General features: G+C 33.5%; 2 protein-coding genes across 2 annotated transcripts; both read right to left on the bottom strand.

Annotated features, from left to right (window-relative positions):
• Window positions 1-431: 431 nt before the first annotated feature.
• On the bottom strand, window positions 432-7,958 carry LOC18586229 (uncharacterized). Its single transcript, XM_007009467.3, has 5 exons — window positions 7,413-7,958; window positions 7,066-7,311; window positions 3,276-3,854; window positions 2,639-3,184; window positions 432-671 (listed from the first exon to the last, which is right to left on the bottom strand). The coding sequence occupies exons 1-5, from the start codon at window positions 7,956-7,958 to the stop codon at window positions 432-434; spliced, it is 2,157 nt and encodes a 718-aa protein (XP_007009529.3).
• Window positions 7,959-8,843: 885 nt separating this feature from the next.
• Window positions 8,844-20,045, bottom strand: LOC18586224 (uncharacterized). The gene is made up of 7 exons (XM_018129262.2): window positions 18,862-20,045; window positions 17,940-18,731; window positions 16,427-16,627; window positions 15,961-16,331; window positions 15,753-15,831; window positions 9,923-10,558; window positions 8,844-9,470 (listed from the first exon to the last, which is right to left on the bottom strand). The coding sequence occupies exons 1-7, from the start codon at window positions 19,441-19,443 to the stop codon at window positions 8,859-8,861; spliced, it is 3,273 nt and encodes a 1,090-aa protein (XP_017984751.2). The 5' UTR covers window positions 19,444-20,045; the 3' UTR covers window positions 8,844-8,858.
• Window positions 20,046-26,713: the final 6,668 nt, after the last annotated feature.

The raw sequence follows: 26,713 nt of genomic DNA, 5'->3' as shown, positions 1-26,713 counted from the left end.
ACATGTTGACAAACGATCGTAAATTCGTAACAGTTAAATACAATTTAAAAAAAGAAAGCTTGGGTGAGATCAAATTCATACCTTTGGTTGGTTATTGGATGGTGCTATGTGCAACACAGTGTCGCCATCCCTGTTCTTGAAGTTCAGAATTCTTTTAATCTGCCTCATATTACAATCAGAGCTCCACAGCCAGAGCATTAGAACTTGTAAAGCTTCGAAATTGTTTTTCCGCACTGCAAGATGCAGGGCATTTTCATTTCTATTTGTCACATCATGATTACATTGAGGGCAATCCTTGAGAAATTCATTCAAAACCCGACGGTCGGTCTCCTTTCATTGCTGATTAATGGAAACGAGTGTAGCCGTTCTTCCCTTTGACACGAACGATATTCTTATCGAATCTCAGGAGTGAGAGCACCGTCTCTGCATGCTCATTCTGCAACGCAAGGCGCATGGGGCTCAACCCGTCGTGGTTCAGCTTCGTAGCAAGTGATGGCTTTAAGTCCATCAACTCCAATGCAAAACCCAGTGCGTCCTGCAGCTGCAGCTACGTGTAATGGAGTATCAACAAACTCCATTTGATCGATGTCCTTCAAAAAATCAGCCTTCTCCCGGATAAGCTCATACAACGCCTCAACATCACCTTCTTTAGCAGCATTCCTCACCCTCTCCTGCATTGAAAAAGGACGACCAATTGTGATGCTAAAACTCTCTTCAGTCATGATAATGGTATAAAACCGGGAAGTTTGGAAGGGTTTAGCTTGAGTTTAAAGTGGTAGACAGGGAGTGAGAAAGAAAGAGGAGAATGGTTCCCTATTTAAAAGCGTTAGCCATGGAAATGGTTGATATTTGTCAGTCAAGCATTAAGGTGCTTTTCTTCATTCTTAGTTAAGACCCTCAAGAATTTGCGTCTATTGTACACTGGCGTGTAAAACGTGACTGAGATTCTATATCCCCATCTATCTTTCCTTTCCTCAGATTGAGTTTTATCACCAAGAGAAATAGATTGAAATGAAAACTTTAGAAATTAGTTAAGCATTGCTTTAACATAGGTGAGGATTACAATGTTCTTGTTCTCCTCAACATATCATTGTCTTGTTGCCATCTCCTGGTCAAGTTTTCATCAATTCAACATTTGAATTTAATTTCATGCTTCAGAAACCTTTTTTTTTTTCTTGAAAAGAAGTTATCTATAATCTAATAATAATGAATAGGAATAGGGATTTAAATATAAAAAGTTCCCCCCCTCCCCCCCCTCTCCTACACATCCTTGTGCAGCTTGCAAACTAATTTTGATCCAACATCATCCTTGTAGGAGTTCCATATACATTTTCTCCTCCAAGTCTCCATTCAAGAATGCATTGTTTATGTCAAGTTGAGATAATGTCCATTTGTTTGCTGTTGCTAAGGCAAGGAATACTCTGATTGTGGTTTGTTTTGCCATGGGACCGAAGGTTTCTTGATAATCAAAACCTTCAACTTGGTTGTATCCCTTAGCTACCAGGCGAGTTTTGTATCTTTCTATATCTCCATTGACTCCCAGCTTGACTTTGTATACCCATTTGCATCCAATTGTATGGGAGTCTTAAGGCAATGGTATTATAATCCATGTTTGATTATCCTCCAAAGCCCTCAGCTAAACTTCTATAGCATCTCTCTAATGTGAATGGCTCACAACTTCTTGGTAAGAACTTGGTTCATGGATATATGACATGGACATAGTGAAGGCTCTATGTGTTGGTGACAGTTTTTGACATGATAGGTAATTGGTTATAGGGCATGGTGTGGTTGAATTTGTATGAAGTGGTAGTTCAGTGTAGTATGCATCCAGGTATTTAGGAGTCTGTCTATGTCTAGAGCTTCTCCTAAGTGGTTGGATTGGTTTAACAAGGTCAACATTGTTTTCTGTTTTAGGATCATCGATGTGCATACTATGTATAGGTGATAGAATATATGAATGGCTATCATTTTCTGATGTGCTAGCATGTTCTGCATTCGATGAGAGGTCATTTACATATAATTTAGTTGATATGTGCTCATGTAAAGGAGAGCTTGTTAGGTCAAAGTCAAAATCATTCATGGAAGTACAATGCATACCATGTGTTTGATAAAAAGCAGAATATTGTGAATCATGATGTGAAATGTTGAAAGGGAATACATTCTCATTGAAAACTACATTCCTTGATGTTATGACTTTCTGTGAATCCAGATCATAGACTTTATACATTTTTACTTAGTTTAAATATTCTGCAAAAATACATTTATTGGCTCTCCTGTCAAATTTTTTTCTGTTATGTGCTAGTGTGAAAACAAAGCACAAACATCCAAAAACTCTAAAGTAGTCATAGGCTGGTCGCTTTTTGTGCAGTAACTGATATGGTGGCTTGTTTTTGAGGACCTTGGTTGGTATGCTATTAATGATATGAATGGCAATAAGCACCGACTCTACCCAAAAGTGAATTGGGAGCTTTGGCTGATGCATAAAGAACCTTGCCACTACTAGGATGTGTTGGTGCTTTCTTTCTACAATTCCATTTAGTTTTAAAGTGTCAAAACAATTTGATTTATATAAATTATAAAAAGGATATTAAATTCAATATTTATAAAGTAAGAAATTAATTTCTTATGCGATGGATACATGAACCATTATAGCAAGGATGCTGCCAATTATGAAAGCAGCAGCAAAAGCAACCCCACCGACATGTAGCGTTGGCGCTATGATAAAATGTGCAACAATGTAGCACAAGCAGATCAATGAGAACAGTATAACCACATAACCTGCGATTTTGTTGGCAACTGTCTTGATGATGAACACTGCTGAAAACCACGCAATTCCAAAAGCTGCGATATTTAAAGTATAGAACAAAATAAACACGTTAGGCTTGATGACTGACTTCCCCGCAGCTTCAATTCCACCCGGCGGGCTGAGAAGAGCTTGGTAAGTCATCGTTACAATCAGAGCAAATACGACTAGCAACGCATTGATTGTATCAAGATTCATCTTCGAAATATCATATGACACTTGGCCAAAATCCATCCGGTACTCTTTAGGCGGTTTCAGAATGTTCACACTCTCTGCGCTGTCAACTCGAGCTTGTTCTTGTAAGACACGCAAAGCTGTAAAACCACTTTGATTAACCTTATCCCCCTTAACCATCCTGCTTTCCATTAACAGTTTCATCATCTGCTTATATAAAATCCACAATTAATTGACAAATGATAAATAATACAATGCCGATAAATTCTATTTTCGCTTTGGATGAGATAAATGGTACCTGGGTTTGGTTATTTGATGCGGCCATGTGCAGCACAGTGTTTCCATCCTTGTCCTGTAAGTTTAGGATTCTTCTTTTCTCCATGTAGTCGTATTCGTGGGTCTTGTGAATCCAAAACAGTATGGCTTCGAAAGCTTCTAAATTATTATTTTGTGCTGCAATATGCAGAGCAGTCTCTTTTCGAATAGTCAAATCAAAGATAGAATTGGGGCAATTCTCCAGAAATTTAGACAGAAGCGGAACATTTCCTTCTCTGACTGCATGATGAAGAGGAGTGTAACCCTCCCTCCCTTCGACGCGAACGAGATCTTTATCAATTGATAGGAGATCATCCACCATCTTTTCTTGTTTCTCTTGCAAGGCTAGGTAAATGGGGCTAAAGCCGCATTGGTTGAGCTTCCTAGCGAATGATGGCTTTAAGTTCATCAACTCCATTGCAAACTCGGTGTGCCCTGCAGCTGCAGCTATGTGCAGTGGAGTATCAACGAACTCCATCTCATCGATGCGTCGTAAAACATCCGCATCATCTTTGATTAAATCATACAAGGCATCTATATTTCCTGATAGAGCTGCACCACTCTACCTTTCATCCATCGATAAGATTGAATAATAATCTTTAGAAAATAACTGAAATGGTTAGTCTATTTATAGCAGATATAGAGTAGAAAGAGAAAATAAAGTAAACAAGAGTGAGAAGGAAAGAGGAGAATAGTTCCGTTTATAAAACAATTGGCCTTAGAAATGGTTTGTAACATCCCGTATTTTTGTATAATAGTTAAGGGAACCATCTCGGTAAGATGAAGGGTTAATTAATATGAATTTATATGTTAAAGAGTGATAAAAGGTAAAAAGAATATTTAAGAGTGAAATATTCTATATGCTCGTAAATAATAATTAAATAATAATATTTTTATTAAGAACGAATTAGTAAGCTAAAAGATGATTTGAAAGTGAATTGATATATAATAAGATGTTTCGGAATAAAAGGAGATAAGTGAAAAATTTTAGGACAAAATAATATTTTATTTAATAAAATAATATTAAAATATTAAAATTTTATTAACTACCAAAATTAGTTCGGATAAAAGGTATATGACTAATTTAAATGGGAGAAAAGAAGTAAGGAAGAATTTTGGAGAGAAAACAATGATAATTGTATCGCATAATTTTATTTAATTACGTTAATACGAGTAAGTAAATATTTTAATATTATGATGATATTGTGTTGAAATAAAATTTTGATATTCTGGTTGTACATGTGTAAAAAAAAAAGATAGAAAAAATTAAAATTTTTAAATATGTCAAAAGAGTCAAAATATAAGAGAAAAAAGTTTGAAGATGTATATGTAAATTTTAATATTTGAAGGAAATAAAATAAATAAATAATATAAAAAATAAATAAAGAAATAAAAAAATTGAGAGATAGCAGATGGAAATGAAGAAAAGTAAAAAAAGAAGTAAAATAAGATAAAAGATGAGAGAAAAGACAAGATAGGTAAAAAAAAACATGAGATGTGATCGGGTTACATGAGTGGCAATGCAATAAAGAAATTAAAAACTACAAAAACATGAGAAATAGGCTTTAGTAAGAGCCAAGGGCGTCCATTTGAAGAAGGAAAAGGAACAGAGAGGTCTTGGAGAGTTCGAAACCCGACGAGAAGATAAAAAGGAAATGGACAAGACATATTAAATGATATTTAAATTTTCTATCTCTTTTCTTCTTGTGATGGAACAGCACTTTAAGCTAAAGAAAGAGAGGCCGGGCATTGAGATGAAAGAAAGAATGAAAAGAAGAGAAAAACAAGGAGAAAGGATAAGCACGGGGCAAGCCGTGAATCACCATAAAATTTATCAAATATATTTTAGTTATTTTTTTTGAATAAAATCATTATTTGTAAAAAGTAAAATTACTGTTCATCATTTTTGAAAATCTCAAAATCCACTGTCTAAAAAAATAAAACAAAATAAGAAATAATTTGATGTCATATTTACGAATTAGATGACAAAATAGACATATTTGAGCAGAAAGAGAAATTAAAATTTAATTTTTAAATTTTTATCTGGATGGCGGGAGAGAGAAAACTGAAACCATTTTAATTTGTTTAGAATTATTTAAAGGGTATTATTGTTAAGTCATACAAAAAATTAATCAAAAATAGTTAAAATTATAAAAAATGATAATTTTGAATTGAGCTTATGAAGAATATTATTTTTCACAATTTCTTTTTTTTTTCAATTCTAAGTTATAATTATATGATTTGAAGAAGAGAGCACTCTTACCTGAATTTCTAAGTAAAAGTAGATGCATAAAATTCATATATTCATAACTAGAGAAGAATGAAGGAGTATTGCAATCTAGTGAACCATTTCAAACTTTTCAATTTAGAATGTGGGTGGGAATTTGATGCATCACAGCTTTTGGGTTCTTTCACTTCTATTTGTGTGTGCTTGTCATATCCGCTATGTGGTTACACTCTTGCTTTAGACAATTGTCTGAAACTGAACATATACATAATTGTTATGAATCTTGAGTTAACTTGTTTATAAACTTACGCAGGCCTGATGGAACTAAGAAGGCATATGTTAGGTTGAATCCAGATTTTGATGCCTTGGATGTGGCAAACAAGATTGGGATTATCTAAGACATCTGGGCTGTCAAGCGATGTCTTCAACTCTTTCAACAGTTTTGTTAGGAGTGATTCACTATGTTAGGACCTTGTTCTCATTTTGGCATTATATGTATCAAGAATTATGTTTACAATTAAATTCTGCATGGGAATTTGGATTAGGATTTTACATTTCATTATCATGCTTAATTCAGCTGCACAGCTCCTTATCCATCAAAATTTATGGAGTAATTTTCTTAGTTCTTGTTGATCAAAGATTATTTGTCTGATAGTAATGCTAATGCTCTGCCCTTAAGTTCAGTGAAGAACCTTTATTTGAAGAACCTCCGATACCAAGCCCAAATTATGTATAAAATTACTCTAAAATTTAAAATAAAGTATAATTGTTGAAGTTATTGGTCTCAATACTTTTGCTAGCCTCATTTTTCATGATCTCTAATAATATGAAGGTTCAATTAAAGAATAAAATATTCATTAACTATCACAATTACACCTATGCAGAACAATTACCCATCATAAAGGATATGTTTATAACATATTGGAAGAACAGCCAATAGATAACCTAAAAATACTCCAATATAAACTGAAAACAAAGCTTTGGGCCTCGTCAGGAGAGATAGGCCACCCAAAACCACTAACACAAGCACAAATTAATTTTCTTTCCAAGCCATCCTCCAAAGTCGGCTTATGACTAGGCTTATGACTAGTCGTAGAAAAATTGTCAGGAACATGACCAGGACAGGTAATCCGACAAGGAGGTCGACAGTTTCATACATAACAACGACGGACAGTGAATTTGGCGATATGATACGCACTGAAGATATTAGAAGGCAAACAACTAGCATTGACAGGGATAGGACGAGAGCATTTGATAAGACAGCAGGAAGGATACTGATAAGGACGACACATGTTTGGAGGAAAGAAATACCGAAAGCCATAATGTTTGGAATAAAGAAGAAAAGAAAAGGTGCTGTATGCAGTACGGATGATCCCGCAGCAGAGCGATCCATTTTGAATATTTTGTTCGTTATGGAACTACTTATGTTGTGGAAACTATGGGGGATTTGGAATTGGGAGGTGGTGTTTTTGGGTTCAGAGTTAGCCTGAAAAACACCTCCGGGGGGACTTAGGGCGGCTTGGTAAGTGGCTGTTAGAATAAGTACTGTTACTACTAGCAAAGCATTGTTCTTGTCACCTGACATGGTTTTAATATTATATTTAAGTTGACTAATTAGCTGAATAAGAGCAATTGCTCCGAAGAAAATGGCACGGTTAGCAGAGAGTAGAATTTCCTTGCATTTTCCGCTGTCTTCTTGATTTTGGCCTTGTAAGATACCCAAAGCTGTTAAATTCTTCGAATTGGTAGCTTTCATGTTCATTATCCCATAATCAGTTAATAACCTGACAATCTGCATGCATTGAAAAATAAAGTAACATACAAGTTGACAAACGATCGTAACAGTTAAATACAATTTAAAAAAAGAAAAGATTGGGTGGGATCAAATTATACCTTTGGTTGGTTTTTGGATGCTGCTATGTGCAACGCAGTGTCGCCATCCCTGTTCTTGAAGTTCAGAATTCTTTTAATCTGCCTCACAGAACAATCAAGTCTCCAAAGCCAGAGCTTTAGAACTTGAAAAGCTTCGAAGCTGTTGTTCTGCACTGCAACATGCAGGTCAGTTTCATTTCGATTTGTCACATCATGGAAACATTGAGGGCAATCCTTGAGAAATTCATTCAAAACAGGACGGTCTCCTTTCATTACAGGACTGTCTCCTTTCGTTACTGCGTAAAGGAAAGGAGTGTAGCCGTTCTTTCCTTCGACGCGAACGAGATTCTTATCGAATCTCAGGAGTGAGAGCACCGTCTCTGCATGCTCATTCTGCAACGCAAGGTGCATGGGGCCCAAACCTTCCTGGTTCAGCTTCGTAGCAAGTGATGGCTTTAAGTCCAACAACTCCAATGCAAACTCAGCGCGTCCTGCAGCTGCAGCTACGTGTAACGGAGTATCAACAAACTCCATTTGATCGATGTCCCTCAAGAAACCATCCTCCATTCCTTTAGCATGAAATGGAATCAGATTCGCCTTCACGCCCTGCCATCCTCAAAGCACTGCATAAACCAGAATAATGACACTATCTTGAGACATAAGTTTTTCCCCTTGACTCGAACCAGGTCCTTGTTGATTTTCAGGAGCTCATATAGTAACTGAGTTTGGCCTTCTGTAAAGCAAGGTGCAATGGGGTAAAACCATCTGGATTAATCTTTGAGGCAAACGAGGGCTTCAAGTTCATCAATCTCCACTGCAAAATCAACTTGCCCTGTCGCTGCAGCTTCGTGCAGGAGTATCAATGAAAGGCTTAATGTGGGGTGGGAGGGCTTAATGTTGGTATTATTATTGCTCTGGCTGTGTCTTCTCATCTCACATATTCATTATTGAACACATCAATAAATTAATGGCTGAGAAAAAATGTAAGCTAACAATAAAACGATAGTAGAAAAATCAATTGATCAGGATTAGGATATATTTTCTTCTGCTTGAACTCGTTAGCACTTCTTCCCTTCCAGCGTTTCTCATCTTCAAGGGATCAATCGACACAAAGGACAAAATACCAATGCTCGTCTTTGTGCATTTGAGCACACTTTGTGGATCGTCAACGAGAATATATCACTTACAATTCTTTTTATAATACTATTAAAATATTTAACAATAAAAAAATTATGAAAGTGTCTATTATTCATAAATATATAAATTTATACCAAGTTTGAATCAAAATAAAGATTAGATGACAAAATTAAACCTCATTAAAATATAATGCTATCATTACATTTATTTATTTTTACTCAGTCAGTAATAGATTTTATTAGTATCAAAACTGCTACAAATTCCGATTATTACAAGCAGTAAAAGAAAATGCCAACATACCTATGGCCACATAACACAGATGCCACCATTTTATAATACTCGTAATTTTTGATACGGAGGTACCAAATAGTAAAAAATAGAAAAGCTAAGAATGATCCCGCAAACAGCAGAAGCACCAAAATAGACATAGGGGTTTGGAGCTATGATAGCATGTGCAACAGAGTAGCAACAAGCCATAATGACGTATAGAGGAACCAGAAGGATTATGATTCTCTTGGCAACGACTGCGACAAGCATAAATGTTAAGATCAAAGCAATCACAAAAGCTGTGGAATTAAAGCTATAGAACAAAATAAACAGAAAATGCTTGAAGAGTGATTTCCGCCAATACGAACCAATCGGTGGGCTGAGAACAGCTTGGTAAGTCATCGTTAGAATCAGTGACAATACGACTAGCAACGTATTGACCGTTTCAGTTTTCATCTCCCGAATTTCAGTCATTATTTCGATATAACCCCGAATTTTTGGAGAGAACATCTTCTCTATAATAATATAGGCCGGAACTTTGGCACGTTTCAGAATGTTCACACTCTCTCTGCTGTCATCTCGAGCTTGTGCCTCTAAGACTTGCAAAGCTGTAGAACCACTCTGGTTAACCTTACCCTTCAAAACTCTCTTGCTTTGTATTAACAGTTTGATCATCTGCATATATAAAATCCACTGTTAATTGACAAATAATATATATGTTCCATCTGTGCAAGTTGACGGAGGTTCGCGTCAATTGGTTTAAACTTTGGAGAAGAAGACATCACGTACTCTACCTCACGTGTCTCTACCATAGGCACCACGCGTTGGTTGGTAATCGGCTGGCAGTACAAGGTACCAGCCGAGTAGTTGGAAGCATAGCAATGCCATGTCCCTGTGACAATTGGCTGTTTTGTTTTAATTGTTTTTCCCCTTCCTCTAATCGGGTTTCTCTATTAGAAAGGGATTTTGAAAGCAGAATGAACACGCTAAGTTTTATTCACTCCCTCTCCACTGGTTCATTATTCTATTTTTCTTTTCTCTCTGTAAATCTGTAAAGCTTAAAATTCCAACAATATAATGCAATGTCAAATTAATTCTATTTTCTCTTAGGATGAGATAAATGGTACCTGGGTTTGGTTATTTGATGCGGCTATGTGCAGCACAGTGTTTCCATCCTTGTCCTCCGAGTTTATGATTGATCCGTGGAATGAAATGGGAAGCCATTCCAGTATGGCTTTTAAAGCTTCTAACTTATTATATTTTGCTGCAATATGCAGAGCAGTCTCATTCCGAACAGTCACATCTAAGATAGAAGAGGGGCATTTCTCCAGAAATTTAGTCAGAAGAGAATCATTTCCTTCTCTGGCTGCATGATGAAGAGGAGTGTAGCCCTCCCTCCCTTTGACACGAACAAGATTTTTATCAATTGATAGGAGATCATCCACCATCTTTTCTTGTTTATTTTGCAAGGCTAGGTGAAGGGGGCTAGAGCCGCTTTGGTTGAGCTTCCTGGCGAATGATGGCTTTAAGTTCATCAACTCCCTTGCAAACTCAGTGTGCCCTGCAGCTGCAGCGATGTGTAGTGGAGTATCAACAAACTCCATCTCATCGATGCGTCGTAAAACATCCGCGTCTTCTTCAATTAATGCGTACAAGGCATCTATATTTCCTGACAGAGCTGCACTTCTCAAACTTTCATCCATCGATGATAAGATTGGAATTTCATCCACCGATAAGATTAAATAATAATCTTTGGAAAATAACTGAAAGGGTTAGTCGATTTGTGGCAGATAAGAGTAGAAAGAGAAAATGAAGTAAACAAGAGTGAGAAGGAAAGAGGATAATGGTTCCATTTATATAGCAAACAATTGGCCTCGGAAATGGTTGATTTTTGTCAGTCACGCTTCATTCTTAGTTAACCCTCCTGAATTTGCATCTATCGTCCACTTTAGTGTAAAACGTGGGAGAGAGAGAATCTCTGAGCTCTCCCTCCATTTTTTTTTCCTTTTTTCCTTTTTGCCTACACAAAATAGAATGAGTTTATTCCTAATACACAGAGATTGAGAGAAGAGATAGCTAAACTCAAAAAACCAAGCACTGGTTCAATTTTGGTCATGCTTCCAGTACTGTTCTTCTTTTAATCATTATATTGTTAGCTTGTTGCAATCTACTCATCAATTTCTCTTCAATTCAACATTTGAATTTAATTTCCTCGTTCAGATAAATATGATTATTCTATTTCTTCAGAAACCGTTTTTTCCCTTATAACAATTTGTCCAATTTTCTATAGAGGTCATAAACCTATCCATCTTAATAATCTACACCTACATGGGTTGCCATAAACTTGGAAAATTGAACAATTTGGAGGGAAAATAATGGCATATATAAGTTATAAACATGTATCAAAATCCTTCATGAGGACATATTTCATACTCTTATGACCTCTTCATTGGTTGCTTTGCTTTGAGTAAGAGAATGATTCAAAGTGATTATAGATAGAACACGACATTCATAGAGACAATCTTAAATTGGTCTAGCTATTGTTCTTGTACTATCGCATAATCCAGAACATTATGTCCTGAAAAGAAATTTGATCGAGATGATCTTGCTTGTAAAAGTTGCTTCACACAGGTTTTGCTTAACTAATAGGAAAAGATATGGAAGGCATTAGTCCCCATCTACACTCCACAAAAAGAAAAAAAAATGTCCTCGAAGAAAAAGCTTGAATGTGGAACTGACCCACCATGATCTTCTTTTTTTTGAAAGATAAAGATCAGAAGGAGTCTGATCAGAAAGAAAAAGGTCAGAAGAGCAGCAGATTTCCAAAATCCACTCAGGGAAAGAAAAGCTGCAGGCAACGAGAAGCAATTGGCAAACAGGGAAAGATACAAAAAGAGCACGTCCCTACAGCAACAGAAACATAACACACCGACAGAAATAAAAAAAAGCAGTCAATGCTTGAGAGACATGGAGCCAGAAAAGCAAGAGTCATCAACTAACAGAAATCATCAGCAAAAACAAAAGGACAACCCTCCAGAGCAATCGAAAAGAATCGAAGCAGACCACCAGGTCCACAGAGAACAATGCAAAGCAAAAAAGATTAAGTCTAATTAAACCATCAAATTACAATTGGTATTATGAAGCGAACACTCCAATGTTTAACTTGAGGCTTCCAATTTAGTATCGAGTTTGAATTCTCCATCACTGCAAAAAGTTTCCACGTATATTTATTTGGGCTCAATTGGAATGTACAATTCTAACAATCGAAAATGACACCCTTTATTTAATTTTGAATCAACATATATGCTTCAATTCTTATTTATCAAGAAATTGCTTAATTATTCAATCCAAACATTGATAATATTTTTGCAAAGAATCATGACTTAATTACATGGAAGAGGAAAATGAATTTGCAGCCCCCCTCCTTTCCTTTTCACACCAACATTATTTTTGCTAAAAAAGGAAATTATTGGAGCAGGTGAGGATGAAGTCAAGTACAAAGTCCGTGATCTGTTTATACTTGTTTAATTAATCGTGTAAATGTATTTACTCAACATGTTTATAGCTCAATTATGACCTTTTTAAACCCTCATATAAATACTTTTTTGTATTATGATTGATGATAATGGTGGTGGATTTTATAATACTTGATGGGCATTATTGTTTTGTTATAATTGCTGTCATGATTATTAGTTTTAAATTTAAATAATAAAATTATATTTTATTTGTAATTGTATGCATTTTTTTAATCATGTTTTTTGTGTTGATTGTGTTTAAAATTTTAATCATGTTAATTGCTTAAATAGATTTTAAATTGTGTCATATCATGTAAAATTTAACCCAGGTCATCTGATAAATGTGTTAGGTGTATCGTGTTGTGTTACATGTTTAATAAAGATATCCATATTCGTATTTAGAATCTTGACATGTTTAATTAATCATGTCATATTTATATTTCAGTTATTATATTTATATTATTAAAAGACATGAATACAAATTGTTAAATCTAATTAATTAAAACTACGCAATTATCTAATACTTGATAGGGGCAAGGCTATAAGGTGTTGTATTCATCCTTGAGGAACTTGCAAGTAATAAAACTCCTTGGTGGTCTATTTAGTCATTATTTATATTAAAAATAACATAAAAAATCAGAAAGGGCTAAATAAAAAGGTAAAGTTGGAGAGAAATTATCAGATGCATCACTTTTTACCACATCAATTATAATATCTCATAATTCAGAATGCAATCAAAATTGATATGTGAGTGTATTAATGAGTCCTTTCTTTTCATTAATGTCACATAACAATTGTTCTTAACGATAGACTCCTGTATGCTCATGTGCTTAACTTTTAATTATGTGTTGTATAACTTTTAATGTTATTAAGGATATACAACTAACCTGATAGAAATGTCTTTGTCTTTGTAGACACTCCCTTTTATCCAGGTGAATTTGTTATTATTTTTTAATTTTAGTTCATTTTTGGACTAAATTAATTTGTCTTTAAACCTAATTAATTTTATTTTTTTAATTTAGATCACATCTTTTAATTTATTTGGGCTCAAAAGGATTCTCATTTTGGATCTAATTGTATCTTCTTTTGTCCTCAATTATATTGGGCTGTTTTATAAAATTTTCAAAATTTAAAATTTTCTTCTTTGGATTGGGCCTAAGTCCCATACCCTTTTCTTAGAGCCCATCTTCTTAGTCAGGTACTAAGAAAGAAAAATAAGATAAAAAAAGAAAGGTTAAATATTCAAATAAACCCTCAAACCATATCAAGAAAGTCAATTTAGTCTCTATTATTTTATTGTGTTCAAATAAATCTCTGAAATTTTATTTTGAGTTAAATAAACCCTTCGCGCTAACTGTTGTTTAACTTTCGCTAATCAATAGTACAGTTAGCAATTTTGATATCACGTCATCTACCACATGGTATGTTGACGTGTCATCTTGATGGCGTCAATGTTACATGACAAATGACGTAACATAAAAAATTACTAATTATGAATTGGGTTTTTATCTTTTAAATGTTCAAAAATTATTAGTTGAGGATTTGAAACAAAAAATAAAAAAAAAACTAATTGTTTCAAATTAATTACCATGTTTTTTAACTAATTACCACCTTCTTAATTGAAGTTATTCTTCTTAATAAAAAAACCTAATCCAATTTTTTCAATTTGATTAAAGCCATTGTTGCTTAATTGGAAGTTGGTGTAGAAAAATTTGAGAATATTCAAAATCTATTTTGAAAAGAGGAAGAGTAAAGGTAGGATACATAACATTTATAATAATAAAACTAGCCAAAACACGCAACATTGTTCCCTAATCGAAGAAAGTCAAATCCTTCTCTTCTCTTTCCTAGAATCTATAAGGGAATTTTGATGGTGTTGAATTTTATTTATTAACAATAATAAATTCTACCTCCACATCTTTTATGATTTTTGAAAACTTAAAACTATCCAAAAAATGATTTTTAGAAGAGGAATAAGAATTGCAGACAGGAAAAAGATATTATGATTATAAGGTATGTTGAAATTAGAGAATGTTGAAAAAAGTAAAAGTTTTTTTTTTTTGTAAGGAAGGATGGCTTCAAGAAGATAATAATCAACTAAGAAATGACAATAGTCAGTTTAAAGCAGTTAGTTTTTTTAAATTTTTTTTTTCAAATTCCTAATCCATAATTTTTAAACATTTGGATGAGTAAAAAGGAAAAAACCCAATTCCTAGTCAGTAATTTTTGATGCCATGTGGCATTGATGTGATCAAGATGACATGTCAACATGCCACATGATAGATGACGTGGTATAAAAAATTTCTAATTGTACCATTGATCAATGGAAGTTAGTTAACAGTTAGTGTGAGGGGTTTATTTAACTCAAAATAAAAGTTTAGGGGTTTATTTGTACGCAATAAAAAGATAAAGACTAAATTGACTTTCTTAGTATAGTTCGGGGGCTTACTTGATTATTTAGCTAAAAAAAATAGAAACAAAAAAGAGAATACATGGTAATTAAGGAAAATAAAATTAAATCTGAGTTCAAGGACTATTCTTCAAGGATAAAAATCAGATAATACATGATTAATTGGTATTGTTCTTTGAACAAGCGTCACGAGGTGTAGGGAACCGTACTCTTGAATTTGTGAATAAGAAATTATGCTTTTTAATGAATTTAAATTTTAATTAGAAAGTATAGATTTAATTAAGTAACGAATCATATTTAAATAAAAAAGAAGATTGATGATGACTCTTACTTACATTGAGTGATTGAGTTTTCGAATTCACTATGTTACAACATACTTGTTTAATAATTTCTAGAATTTTTATTTTCTTTTTAGGAATTTCCTATTTATGGAGGACTATTATTATAAAATTTCGGTCGATTAAAAAACCCAACTGCCTTTCCAATATGTTTAATATTAAAATTTTCATTCCGATGCCAACTTATTTAAGACAGATAAATGCCTTGCTGACCAACTGTTTGTTCTAGAGGTAATATTCTCAATCAATGTGCTACAATCTGTCTCTCTCTAAGCCTTGTTATAAAGTTAAGAGACAAATTAAATCTACACATCTCAATTGTATTGGAACGAAGTAAACATACACCATAAAATAAGACAACAATGATAGAGAAGCAGCAGCCTAAGCGGTAAATCGCTTTGGCCTCTATGATAGCCACTGCAAATTATCTTTCCACTCTTCCTGTTGAAACATATCTTGAATCATAAATATTGAGAGTAACACCATTGTCAATGGATTAGCCAAAACAAGGATTCTACGTACTAGGGATATTTTAGTCAATGACCTTTTTATGGGTCAATCTCTCTTCCTTCTTCCTGACTTATTGTTTCTTGTTTCTTTCTCTGTGTCTTCTTAGCTTAGCTTTGGCCAAAACAACCTCTCATTTATTTACCATTTCTTAGTAAAAATTCCTTCGCCTTTCAAAAAAGAAAACAAATAACGCACTAATGATGCTAGCAGCAACCCAAATCATCCAACGGTTTGCCGCTCGCCCTACGATACCCAGTGCACCACTGAAGCAACCACACGTCAAAAAGTATAGTAAGTACACGATAGGCACGATACTCTTGCCAACGACCCTGAGGAGGAGAACTGTTACGACCCACGCCATCATAAAAACTGCACTATTTTAAGTATAGAACAAAACAAACACAGAAGGACTGATGACTGCTTTCCCCGCATCTTTAGTACTGGAACCGGCATCGGCCTTCAAAACACCACCTGGCGGGCTGAAAACAGCTTGGTAACTCATCCCTAGAATCAGTGCAAATACGACTAGCAACGCATTGATCGTATCAGGTTTCATCTCCTCAATCTCACGTTCGAATTTGGCAAAGTATCGCACCCTACGGAACTTTGAGGGAGCTTGTACTTCCTCTTCAGCACGATTCAGAGTGTTGACACTCTCGCTGTCAACTGGAGCTTGTACTTGTAAGACATGCAAAGCTGTAAAACCTGTCTGATTAACCGTATTCCTATCAACCTTCTTGCTTTCTATTAACAGTTTGATCATCTGCTTGCATAAAATCCACAATTAATTGACAAATAATATATAATACAATGAAAACTTAATTCTATTTTCTCTTAGGATAATGAGATAAATGGTACCTGGTGTTGCCTTTTTGATGCGGCTATGTGCAACACAGTGTTTCCACCCTTGTCCTGTAAGTTTAGAATTCTTCTTTTCTCCAAGTCGACGTATTGGCCACTCCCCTGAATCCAGAGCAGTATGATTTCGAAAGCTTCTAACTTATCATTTTGTGCTGCAATATGCAGAGCAGTCTCTTTTCGAATAGTCAAATCTAAGATATAAATAGATGAATATTAATTGAAGAAATCATTCAAGAGAGTATTCAAACTCTTCACTAAAAGACAAAACTATTCGAATGAAAAATACACTTATAATCCAATAATCGCACTATGTGATATAATCTTTAAGTTAAGATAACTTTTCATATGAAGAGACAATCTTTTATTTTGAAAATACATCAATAATACGAGTTTTTTTTATGTTGTTGCTTATATGTAATGTTGGTCAAACTATCGATGAATGTTTATAAAGTTATGTTATCTTCATTGCAAAATCAGTGTGCCCTTGCAGTTGCAACTATGTGCAGTGGAGTATCAACAAACTCCATCTCATCGATGCGTTGTAAAACATCTGCGTCATCTTGGATTAATGCATACAAAGCATTTATATTTTCTGATTGTGCAGCACTTCTCAACCTTTCATCCATCGACAAGATTTAATAATAATCACAGGAAAATAAGTGGAAGGGTTTAGTCTACTTGTAGTAGTACATATTTTCTGTGGTTGAGAAAGAAGTAGGTGTCCACCAAATTAAAATTGATTAAATGGCAGTTGAATCACATATTTTTTTTATGATTTGAAATTATTTGTGATTAATTTACTTAAAAATATAACTAAATTATGACTGATATATCAGTCTGTTTCATTTAACATTAGGAAAAAATACAATCATTATCATGAAATTAATAACATTAACAAAGATGTTGATAGAATAGAAGAAAAGACGCGAGTGAAAATATGATATATCAATCATATATTTGATTAATAACATGAAATTAATAACATTGTCATAGAAATTCTCATACACAATGATTATTTATTTGTTTACGTAACTAAGCAATAATATGCTTTTGTGAAAGAAATTGAATCTTGCGTATCTATAATTTATACATCAATCAATAAGCTAAATACTTAATGTTAAAAATTATATAGTTTATCAATACTAAATATAAAATAATTTACAATAAGTCAATTTTTTTTAATTTATGTACGTGTCAATAAATTTGAGATAAAAGTATTAATTTCATAATAATAATAATACATCAACACAAATTATAAGCAAAAGAAAATAGAACAAAAGATAAAGTGAAATGATGAGAAGGGTTTAAATAAGAGGCATTGAATTTATTGATGGTACAACAAATAGATATATAAAATTGGAAACAACATACAACCAAGAACAGTACGCGTAGTGCTCTCCTCACGTAAAAAACACACAAAACAACAACTTGAGCAAACTTTACAACCAAAAACATCCATATATCCTGAGGGGTTGCCATGTCAACCGACGTTCTCATCGTCCTAATCCATCCACAGTAGAAACAATACAAGTAAAACCATGGATGCTGACATTATAACTACTATAATCCAAACGTAATGAAAGTTAAAGGTTCCTTGGTATAATATGTTAAACACACTAGGGGATAACCAACATCCTAAAATTAAAACGCTAAGTTTTGATACCCGATAAGCAATACACATGAACATCATTAAAATAAAAAGCACCACTGAAAACATACTCATAACTCGAAATGCTAATGACGTTGGTACTATTAAACATACTGCTTCGTCGAAAGATATAGCAAGAAATGCAAGTAGTACTTGAAGGGCAGTCCTGAAACCATGGGGAAAAGGTTTAAGGAGGCCCAATGTTAGGAAGAACGCTACTATGAAGACAGTATAGGCTGGAATATAGAAAAGAAGGAAATTAACATCCCATGGGATCCATGTGCCCGGAATTTTTTCATGTACTGTGGAATTGGAGTTTGAGCAAACACCACCCTGCCAAACACTACCTGGCGGGCTAATACTGGCTTGGTAGGTAGCTGTTAGAAGCAATCCTAAAACTACTAGTAAGGCATTCCGATCCTCGCTTGATACATTGTCCATACCCTGAAAAATTACTTCTGATGCCTTTGTCACAAGCTTGAAAATTTGCTTTCGCATTTTATATTGAAAGTTTAAACCTCCTGCATTTGACCAACCACGTAGAATATTAATGCTCTCTCTGTTATTAAGTTCGTGCGCAACGTCCAGTGCCGTCAAAACAGCAGGATTGGTAGCAAGCGTATCAGCCTTGCATTTTAATAACACTCTGAGCATCTGTTTTATTGAGAGTTTAAGACATAAATAAAAGCCAAAATCAATTGACCTAGAAATACAATCCCAAATTAAAGAATGCATTCTTTTTTTTTCGTAAAAGTAAAATTAGTTAGAGGAGAAGAGATCGGACCTTGGGTTGATTATTGCGCACAGCTATGTGCAAGACAGTGTCACCATTCCTGTCTTTCTGGTTCACCACATCCTCACAATAGTCACTCCTCCTAAGCATCTGGCATAGGAGGTCAAGAGCCTCCAATCTATCGTGTCTCGTTGCAATATGCAAAGCAGTTTGGTTTGTAGTTGTCATATCCCGGATGCTTTCAGGACAAGCCTCAAGAAATCTGGCCAAGAGATCAAAATTTTGTTCTCTAGGTATTGCATAGTGCAAAGGAGTCTCACCCTGCTTCCCTTTGACACGAACAAGATTTTTATCATTTTCTATGAGATGTAGCGCCAGCTCTTTATGCCCCTTTTCCACTGCGACGTGAATGGGACTAAAGCCTTCTTGGTTTAGCTTCCTAGCGAATGACGGCATTAAGATCATTATCTCCATTGCAAAATCAATGCACCCTTCAGCTGCAGCTATGTGTAATGGAGTGTCAATGAACTGCATCTCATCAATTTTCCTTAAAACATCTCCATCTCTTCGGATTGATGCATACAATTCAACAATATTTCCTTCGTGAGCAGCTCTACTCAAACTTTCATACATGTCAAGAGCGCGAAATGACAATGACAAGCGGAAAATAGAAAAGAGTAACTAAGAGAGCATGGAAGAAATTCACTTAAAAATAAATAGTTGAGCACCTCCCATCCTTCCGGTAAACAAAGTGCGATGAGAAGGCTTAGAACAATGATAAATTGATAGGTAGTAAGGGCTTAGTCTTACTAGAATGTAGCTAAAACAGCAATTGAAAGAGTAAAGAGATGGTGCACAGCAATTGACGAACTCACAAGGAAAAACCTTTGTGCTGTGTAGTCAATTTCAGTGAATCAGGAAAGATTAAAAAACAGAAAAGGCAGAATAAAGGAGTTTTCGTGGGAAAAAAGTACTCGTACATAAAAAAATCTTCTAAGATGACAACTCTCTCTCTCTTTACTTTATTCTGGTTTTAAAATTTATATTGGAGGCTGGATAGCACTTGTGGCTGTAAAATATTCAAAAGTTCCATTGAATGCCCTGGGCAAAACTCAAACTGATAAGGATGAAAGATTCTTCCCTCCCGGAGTCTCCCATCTTCAAGGGATCTTTTGAATTAGAGGTGTTTTCTATCATATTACTTTATGAATAAGAAAAAAAATTTATAATCTAATAATCACATCTATATTTTCTGATTGTGTTGCACTTCTCAACCTTTCATCCATCGATAAGATTTAATAATAATTACAGGAAAATAATTGGAAGGGTTGAGTCCACTTGTAGCAGTACATATTTTCTGTGGTTGAGAAAGAAGTAGGTATCCACCAAATTAAAATTAATTAAATGGCAGTTGAATCACATATTTTTTTTGTGATTTGAAATTATTTGTGATTAATTTTACTTGAAAATATAACTAAATTATGACTGATATATAAGTCTGCTTCATTTAACATAAGGAAAAGAGACAAATATTACCATGAAATTAATAACATTAACAAAGACGTTGATAGAATAGAAGAAAAGATGCAAGTGAAAATTTGGAAAAAGAAAATGCCACATTGACTAACTTAGGTACCGTTGGCAGATTCAATGGAGTTAATGAAGCAAGAGAATGACCATTGACGATGATGAAGGACATGACATCATGGATAAGTTTTTGAGCTTATGTTATTTTGCTTATATATAGTAGTATAATTATGTATTTATTTAATAAATTACAACATATATTTATTTTGCTTGCCAAATTTCTAACTACGTTCTTTTAAGTTCCATTTGGAAATTTAAATACTTGAAAGAGAGGATTTGGATTTCAAACAAAGTATATATATATATACATTGTGTAATAGATAACACATGATTTTCATGGTTATTTTTAATTGCATAGATTTAATCCAATTAAACCAATACTCTTTTCATCTTATTTTCTTTATTTTTATTTAGTTTTCAAGAAAATTTTAAAAAATCTTTGATTTTAGCATATTTTATTTTAAATTAAAAAAAATATTATTATATTCAAAAATTGATGTAACATCCAAGCATTTAATGGAAGGTGTATATATCCCTTATTTAAAGAATGAAATTCAAATCCCTCATTTTCTCAATTGAAAAAATGATAATATAATGTTAGTTAATATTTTAATATAATTTTGGTGATTAAATGTTGTTTATTCTTTTTTTTAAAAAAAATTATGATTTTAATTTCTTTGTAAGATCAAGTCAATATCCAAACTTTTAATATTTATTTATAACAAAGTTATTATTAAAATGTTTAATCTTTCGAAATTAACATGTATTTCCTGTTTCGAGCTGCCTCCCTCAACCTTGGGTCCACGCTGATCGAAGTGATTCTTTTTTGGGGCAAGTCATACCTGTTAAATCCCTGCATGCAACCGTCAAGCTACTTTTTTCATGTTCCTATTTACGTTTGGTTGAGCTGTCAATTACTACATCAATTATAACATACAAGATATGCTATATGAAAATAATGACTCTTAAATTGTGCTTTCTCCATCTGAATATGAGAGGTTTTTCGACCTTTGAAGTTGAAGCTCATGTCTTTATGCGAAAACAACTATGGAGACAAAAAAAAGTAAGGTTTATCCATTTGGAAAATGTTATCCTCTCCTAAACTGCATTCCAGCCACAAGCTTTTGAGTGAGGACTGTGTTCATGTTATAAAGTTCAGCGTCCCTATCTTATGGTCCAAAAATTTTAAAAATTTTTATATATTATATATTTTTTTAATGACTTCTTTAAAATAATTTTTTATTAAATAATTAAGAAAAATAAAAGACAATAAAATGATCCTACCATCCTTATTCAAATTTACTCTTTAAATTTCTCCACGCCCTTTTCCCTCTCTCTCTTTTTTTGTCCTTTCATTATAAAATTACAATGAGGTAAATTTTTTTTTATTTTTTAATTTATATTTTTCAATTCTATTCTATTTGTTCATATATTCTAAGTTTCTATTGATTTTCTTTTTCAATTTTCAACGAACCATAAATTATATTCTTCTTTTTTTCATTTTTGTTACTACTTGTTATGTTCTTCTTTGTTGTGGAAATTGCCCAAGAATCAACAAAGATAAAATCCAGAGAAAATAAGCAAACAGAAAAACACAAGAATTTACGTGGTTCGGCCTCTTGCCTACGTCCACGGAGTGAAACTGTTCTTCTATTATTGAGAATTTAAAGTACAATAAATTGACCTTTATGGTTCCCCAAAACAACCAAAGATCCCTTGCACACTCTTCCTCAATAACCTCCCAAGAACATTCACTCAAACCACTCTAGCTCCACCTAGAGCAAAAGATAGAGTTACAAGATGTTCCCTCTCTAGAGCTCTCAAAGCACTACTTTTAATTCTAAAGCCTAGAAATTCACTTTTATAGTATAAAAGTCCAAAGTAGAATGTGATTAGGATTCGATGTGGAATAAAAAGTTTAAAATCATACAACTACTTAATATTGTATACAAACAAAAAATCATAATCAAATAAGATCTAGAATTCTAGTCAACCTAAAACTCAACAAATGTCCACCTTTGACTTGAATTCAAACTCCTTAAACCTCTTCCACTAGTCGCACCTAATTGCAACTTCCTAACTCCACCTACTTTCCAACACCTTGAACAACTCTCCAAGCACAAGACTTTCTAAATCATTGGCCTTTATAATTACCACGACTACACATACCGAATCAAGCATGGTCCAACACTTGATTCCACAAAACGGCCAATGCACCTGTGTAGCTGTCAAGTCAATGGCACTAATTGACTTCGAAAAGGGACCTCGACGACCCTTCCAATTCACTACTGGCAAGAGTTTTCATCCTTTCACCATCGTCTACACCATGGGAACCTTTCATCACCTCCTCGGCAAATGAAATCTCACTTTGGTAGCTACCATCCCCTGTGCACTGTTCCCATCCTTTCGAGGCCTCACATTCTAGACGATACAAGCCATTATGCAAATTTCCCCTCATCAGGATCATGTCGCCTTGTGTGACTTTTACTACTCCATCACAAGCAAAATATCCATACCCTTTGGAGTCTAACAGGCTCAATGATATTAGATTCTTATGCATCTTTGGGATATAGGCCACACCACCCAAAGAGCGCATAACCCCATCAAATATTTTGATTTTCACCACTCCAATACCCATGACCTTCACTATTGACTTATTACCCAAAGTCAAATTCCCAGCCACCCCTTCTTGAAGTAAATCAAAACAATCCTTTTGATAATATATGTGAGTAGTAGAAGCAGAATCTAAATACCAATCATAATTTGCATCCATATTTTCTGAAATTGTAAGGACATCACAATCATCACCTTCAGCAACGAAAGCACACTCACTTTTGTTCTCGTTACTTTCATCCCCTTTTGTAGGACAATCCCTTTTAATATGCCCATACCCTTTGCATTTAAAGCATTGAACATTGTTGAATCTAGACTTGCCACCCTTAGATCCTTTACTAGTTGACTTTCTCCTATTAGCCTCAATTACTAATGCCAAGCCATTTGGATCTCTATCTCCTTCTTTACTTTTCTTTCGGACTTCACGAGATATTAACGTTGCTTGTGCTTGTTCTAACGTTATTGTATCCATTCCACATATAAGAGATTCCACAAATACCTCATAGGAGTCTGGAAGCGAAGCCAGGAACAATAGTGCCTTTTCCTCTTCCTCCACCTTGACATCAACCTTCTTCAACTGATCAATGATTCCATCGAATTCATTCATATGCTTCATGAGGTCTCCATTCTCCTCCATCTTTAAGTAATACAACTTTCGCCTAAGCTGCAACTTGTTAGAAAGACTTTTCGCCAAGTAAATTTTCTCTAACTTTGCCCATAATCTTAGAGCATAATCCTCATCAATAACATGATTAAACACATTATCTCCAATGCAAAGCCGAATAGTGCTCACACACCTTTGCTCTAACTCTACCCATTCAACATCCTTCATGTTATTTGGTTGCCCTTCCTCCTTTCCTAATAAGGGGCGCATTAAACCTTGCTGCACAAGGAGATCTTTCATCCTTCTCTGCCACTGCGTGAAACTAGTCTTCCCATCAAACTTCTCAATTGAAAAATTCGTAGAACTAGTAACTTTCGACATCCTTGTTGAATCTTGAATTTACCGAACCCGAAGCTTTGATACCAGTTTGTTGTGGAAATTGCCCAAGAATCAATAAAGATAAAATCCAGAGAAAATAAGCAAATAGAAAAACACAAGAATTTACGTGGTTCGGCCTCTTGTCTACGTCCACGGAGTGAAACTGTTCTTCTATTATTGAGAATTTAAAGTACAATAAATTGACCTTTATGGTTTTCCAAAACAACCCAAGATCCCTTGCACACTCTTCCTCAATAACCTCCCAAGAACATTCACTCAAACCACTCTAGCTCTACCTAGAGTAAAAGATAGAGTTACAAAATGTTCCCTCTCTAGAGCTCTCAAAGCACTACTTTTAATTCTAAAGCCTAGAAATTCACTTTTATAGTATAAAAGTCCAAAGTAGAATGTGATTAGGATTCGATGTGGAATAAAAAGTTTAAAATCATACAACTACTTAATATTGTATACAAACAAAAAATCCTAATCAAATAAGATCTAGAATTCTAGTCAACCTAAAACTCAACATTCTTTTTTTCTGTTATGTAGATATTATTTTCAATGATTTTAGTCTTTAAAAATTAAAAAATTATTATGTGATTCTCATATATAAGTTCTAGCATTGCATTATTGGTTGTTGCTTAAAATTTCACTAATATGTAATTTTTTTATTAATTTTAATTATAAAAGAAGAAATTATCTTGATAATATATCTTTTTAATGTGCTTTACATTTTATTTTTAGTTGAAAGGAAATTATCTTAAGTATTTAGTTTTTAAACAATCCTGATTATATAAGAGGAAATTATTAATCTTGTATATCATATTTAACTATTTATATTTAATACAATATAGTTTCATATTTAGTAATTTAAGTTTAAATAGTAATAAAATAAGAATATTGGATGTTCACTGCATTAATTTTTTAATTATTTATATTGAGAAAGACAAGACTCCGGAATAAAATGGATGATGAGTTTTTTGTAGATAATTTAGTTGTTTATATTGAGAAAGAAATTGCCATCGTCAAACAAAACTTAGCTAGAGGACTATGATAAGTCTTTTTTTTAATTCTTTAGATTTACATGTTATATAAAATTATTGTCTATTATGAATATTTTGATTGTTGCTAAAGTTTAACATATTAGTTTTAAAAATTTTGAGCTTTTTATTTCTTTTCGTTTTGGGTCCCCTTAATAAAAATTGACTAGCTCTGACCCTGCAATGCAACAGTTGACATCAAATTAGTTGTCATTCATTAAGTGAACAACAATGAACATTGAAAACCCCATTAAGGTAAAAAAATAGACAAATTTTCACTTTTAAAAACCCCATTAAAGTAAAAAATAGCTAAACTCTTAAGCCAAACTAAAGATATTAGAACCTCTTAATCTATATAGAGAAAATAATCACTACTTATTCAAGAAAATATTTTTTTTATCTAATCTCAACTTGAATATGCGTAACAATTAAGGCTTTATATAACTATTCCTAAGAAAGAGAATTTTCTTATTTTCTTATGTGGGATTATTATTTTATCCTATAATTCTTAAATAAACTAAAACTCTTAATTTATCCTATAATTCTTATGTTGGACCTGGATAATAATATAATAATAACATACTCTTTTATCATTCTCCCTAAATTGGAGAAGAATCGCTTTCAAAATCTATGTCTTCTTCATGTCTTTCATAGTAAGGAGAGATATCAACTATATCGAAGGTAGAAGAAATTTTATAATCTCCAAGAAGCTCAAATCTTGTAAGCATTCTTATTAATATGTTCTAAGACTTAAAATGGTCCATCAACTTGAGGAGATAATTTGGCACGACACTTAGGAAAACATTCTTTCCTTAAGTGAATTCACACAAAATCTCCTTCTTTAAAATTAGCTAACTTTTTGTGTTTGTTGACTTGCTTTTGGTATCCAACAGTTTAAGGAATAATCTTCTCTCGAATTTCTTCATGGAGCTTCTAGATCTGCTTAGCACTTTCTTCAACATCAACATTAAATTCATGAGTGGTTGGGAAGTCAGTCAACTATGAAGACAAAAAAGTATGATTTATCTATTTGGAAATGTGTTATCCTCTCAAAAATTCAATTTCTTTAATGGTTAGCTCTCCTAAATTGCATTGCAGCCACAAGCTTCTTGAGAGCTACAGATATTTACTTTGAAAATGATAATGACTTATGTTCATGGTGTGATTTGAATGAGGACTGTGTTCCTATTTTAATCTTATGTCACTATTCTTAGATTATACGGAACACATTTTTGAGTGGTGGGGATTCTAATGGGAGATACCAAACTGTTGGTGTGAAAATGGAATTTAGATGAAATTCAAAGAATCGATAAAATTGATTTAAAAATGAACGTTTTAATAAACATTATTTTTTAGATTTATTTCGCTCCCACCACTTGGTGTGTAAAGAGAAATAATGGCAATAACATTATGGATATAATGAAGTCAATATCTAACTTTGTCTTACACTTATATAACTAAATTATATAAGTTTGCTCCATTTAACATTAGGAAAAGAGACAATCATTATCATGAAATTAATAACATTAACAAAGAAGTTAAAAGAATAGAAGAAAAGATGTGAGTGAAAATTTGAAAAAAGAAAATTCCACATTGACTAACTTACGTACCGTTGGCAGAATCAATGGAGTTAATGAAGCAATAGAATGACCACCGATGATGATGATAGACATGACATCAT

Source organism: Theobroma cacao, chromosome 10 (assembly GCF_053813885.1).
Source record: "Theobroma cacao isolate CCN51 chromosome 10, ASM5381388v1, whole genome shotgun sequence".
Classification (NCBI taxonomy): domain Eukaryota; kingdom Viridiplantae; phylum Streptophyta; class Magnoliopsida; order Malvales; family Malvaceae; genus Theobroma; species Theobroma cacao.
This window is presented reverse-complemented; position numbering and strand designations above follow the sequence as displayed.

What these genes read in the sequence shown, in the direction of transcription:
- LOC18586229 (XM_007009467.3), bottom strand. Translation starts at nt 7,958, where the DNA reads ATGGAGGATGGTTTCTTGAGGGACATCGATCAAATGGAGTTTGTTGAT. An exon ending in ATGCTTTGCTAGTAGTAACA is followed by an intron (nt 3,855 to 7,065) that starts GTACTTATTCTA and finishes GATGAAAGGTAG; the next exon opens with AGTGGTGCAGCTCTATCAGG. An exon ending in TCCTTGCTATAATGGTTCAT is followed by an intron (nt 672 to 2,638) that starts GTATCCATCGCA and finishes TTTTCAATGCAG; the next exon opens with GAGAGGGTGAGGAATGCTGC.
- LOC18586224 (XM_018129262.2), bottom strand. Translation starts at nt 19,443, where the DNA reads ATGTATGAAAGTTTGAGTAGAGCTGCTCACGAAGGAAATATTGTTGAA. An exon ending in TTGTATTGTTTCTACTGTGG is followed by an intron (nt 16,628 to 17,939) that starts ATGGATTAGGAC and finishes TCATCTATTTAT; the next exon opens with ATCTTAGATTTGACTATTCG. An exon ending in GCATCATTAGTGCGTTATTT is followed by an intron (nt 10,559 to 15,752) that starts GTTTTCTTTTTT and finishes TAACCCTTTCAG; the next exon opens with TTATTTTCCAAAGATTATTA.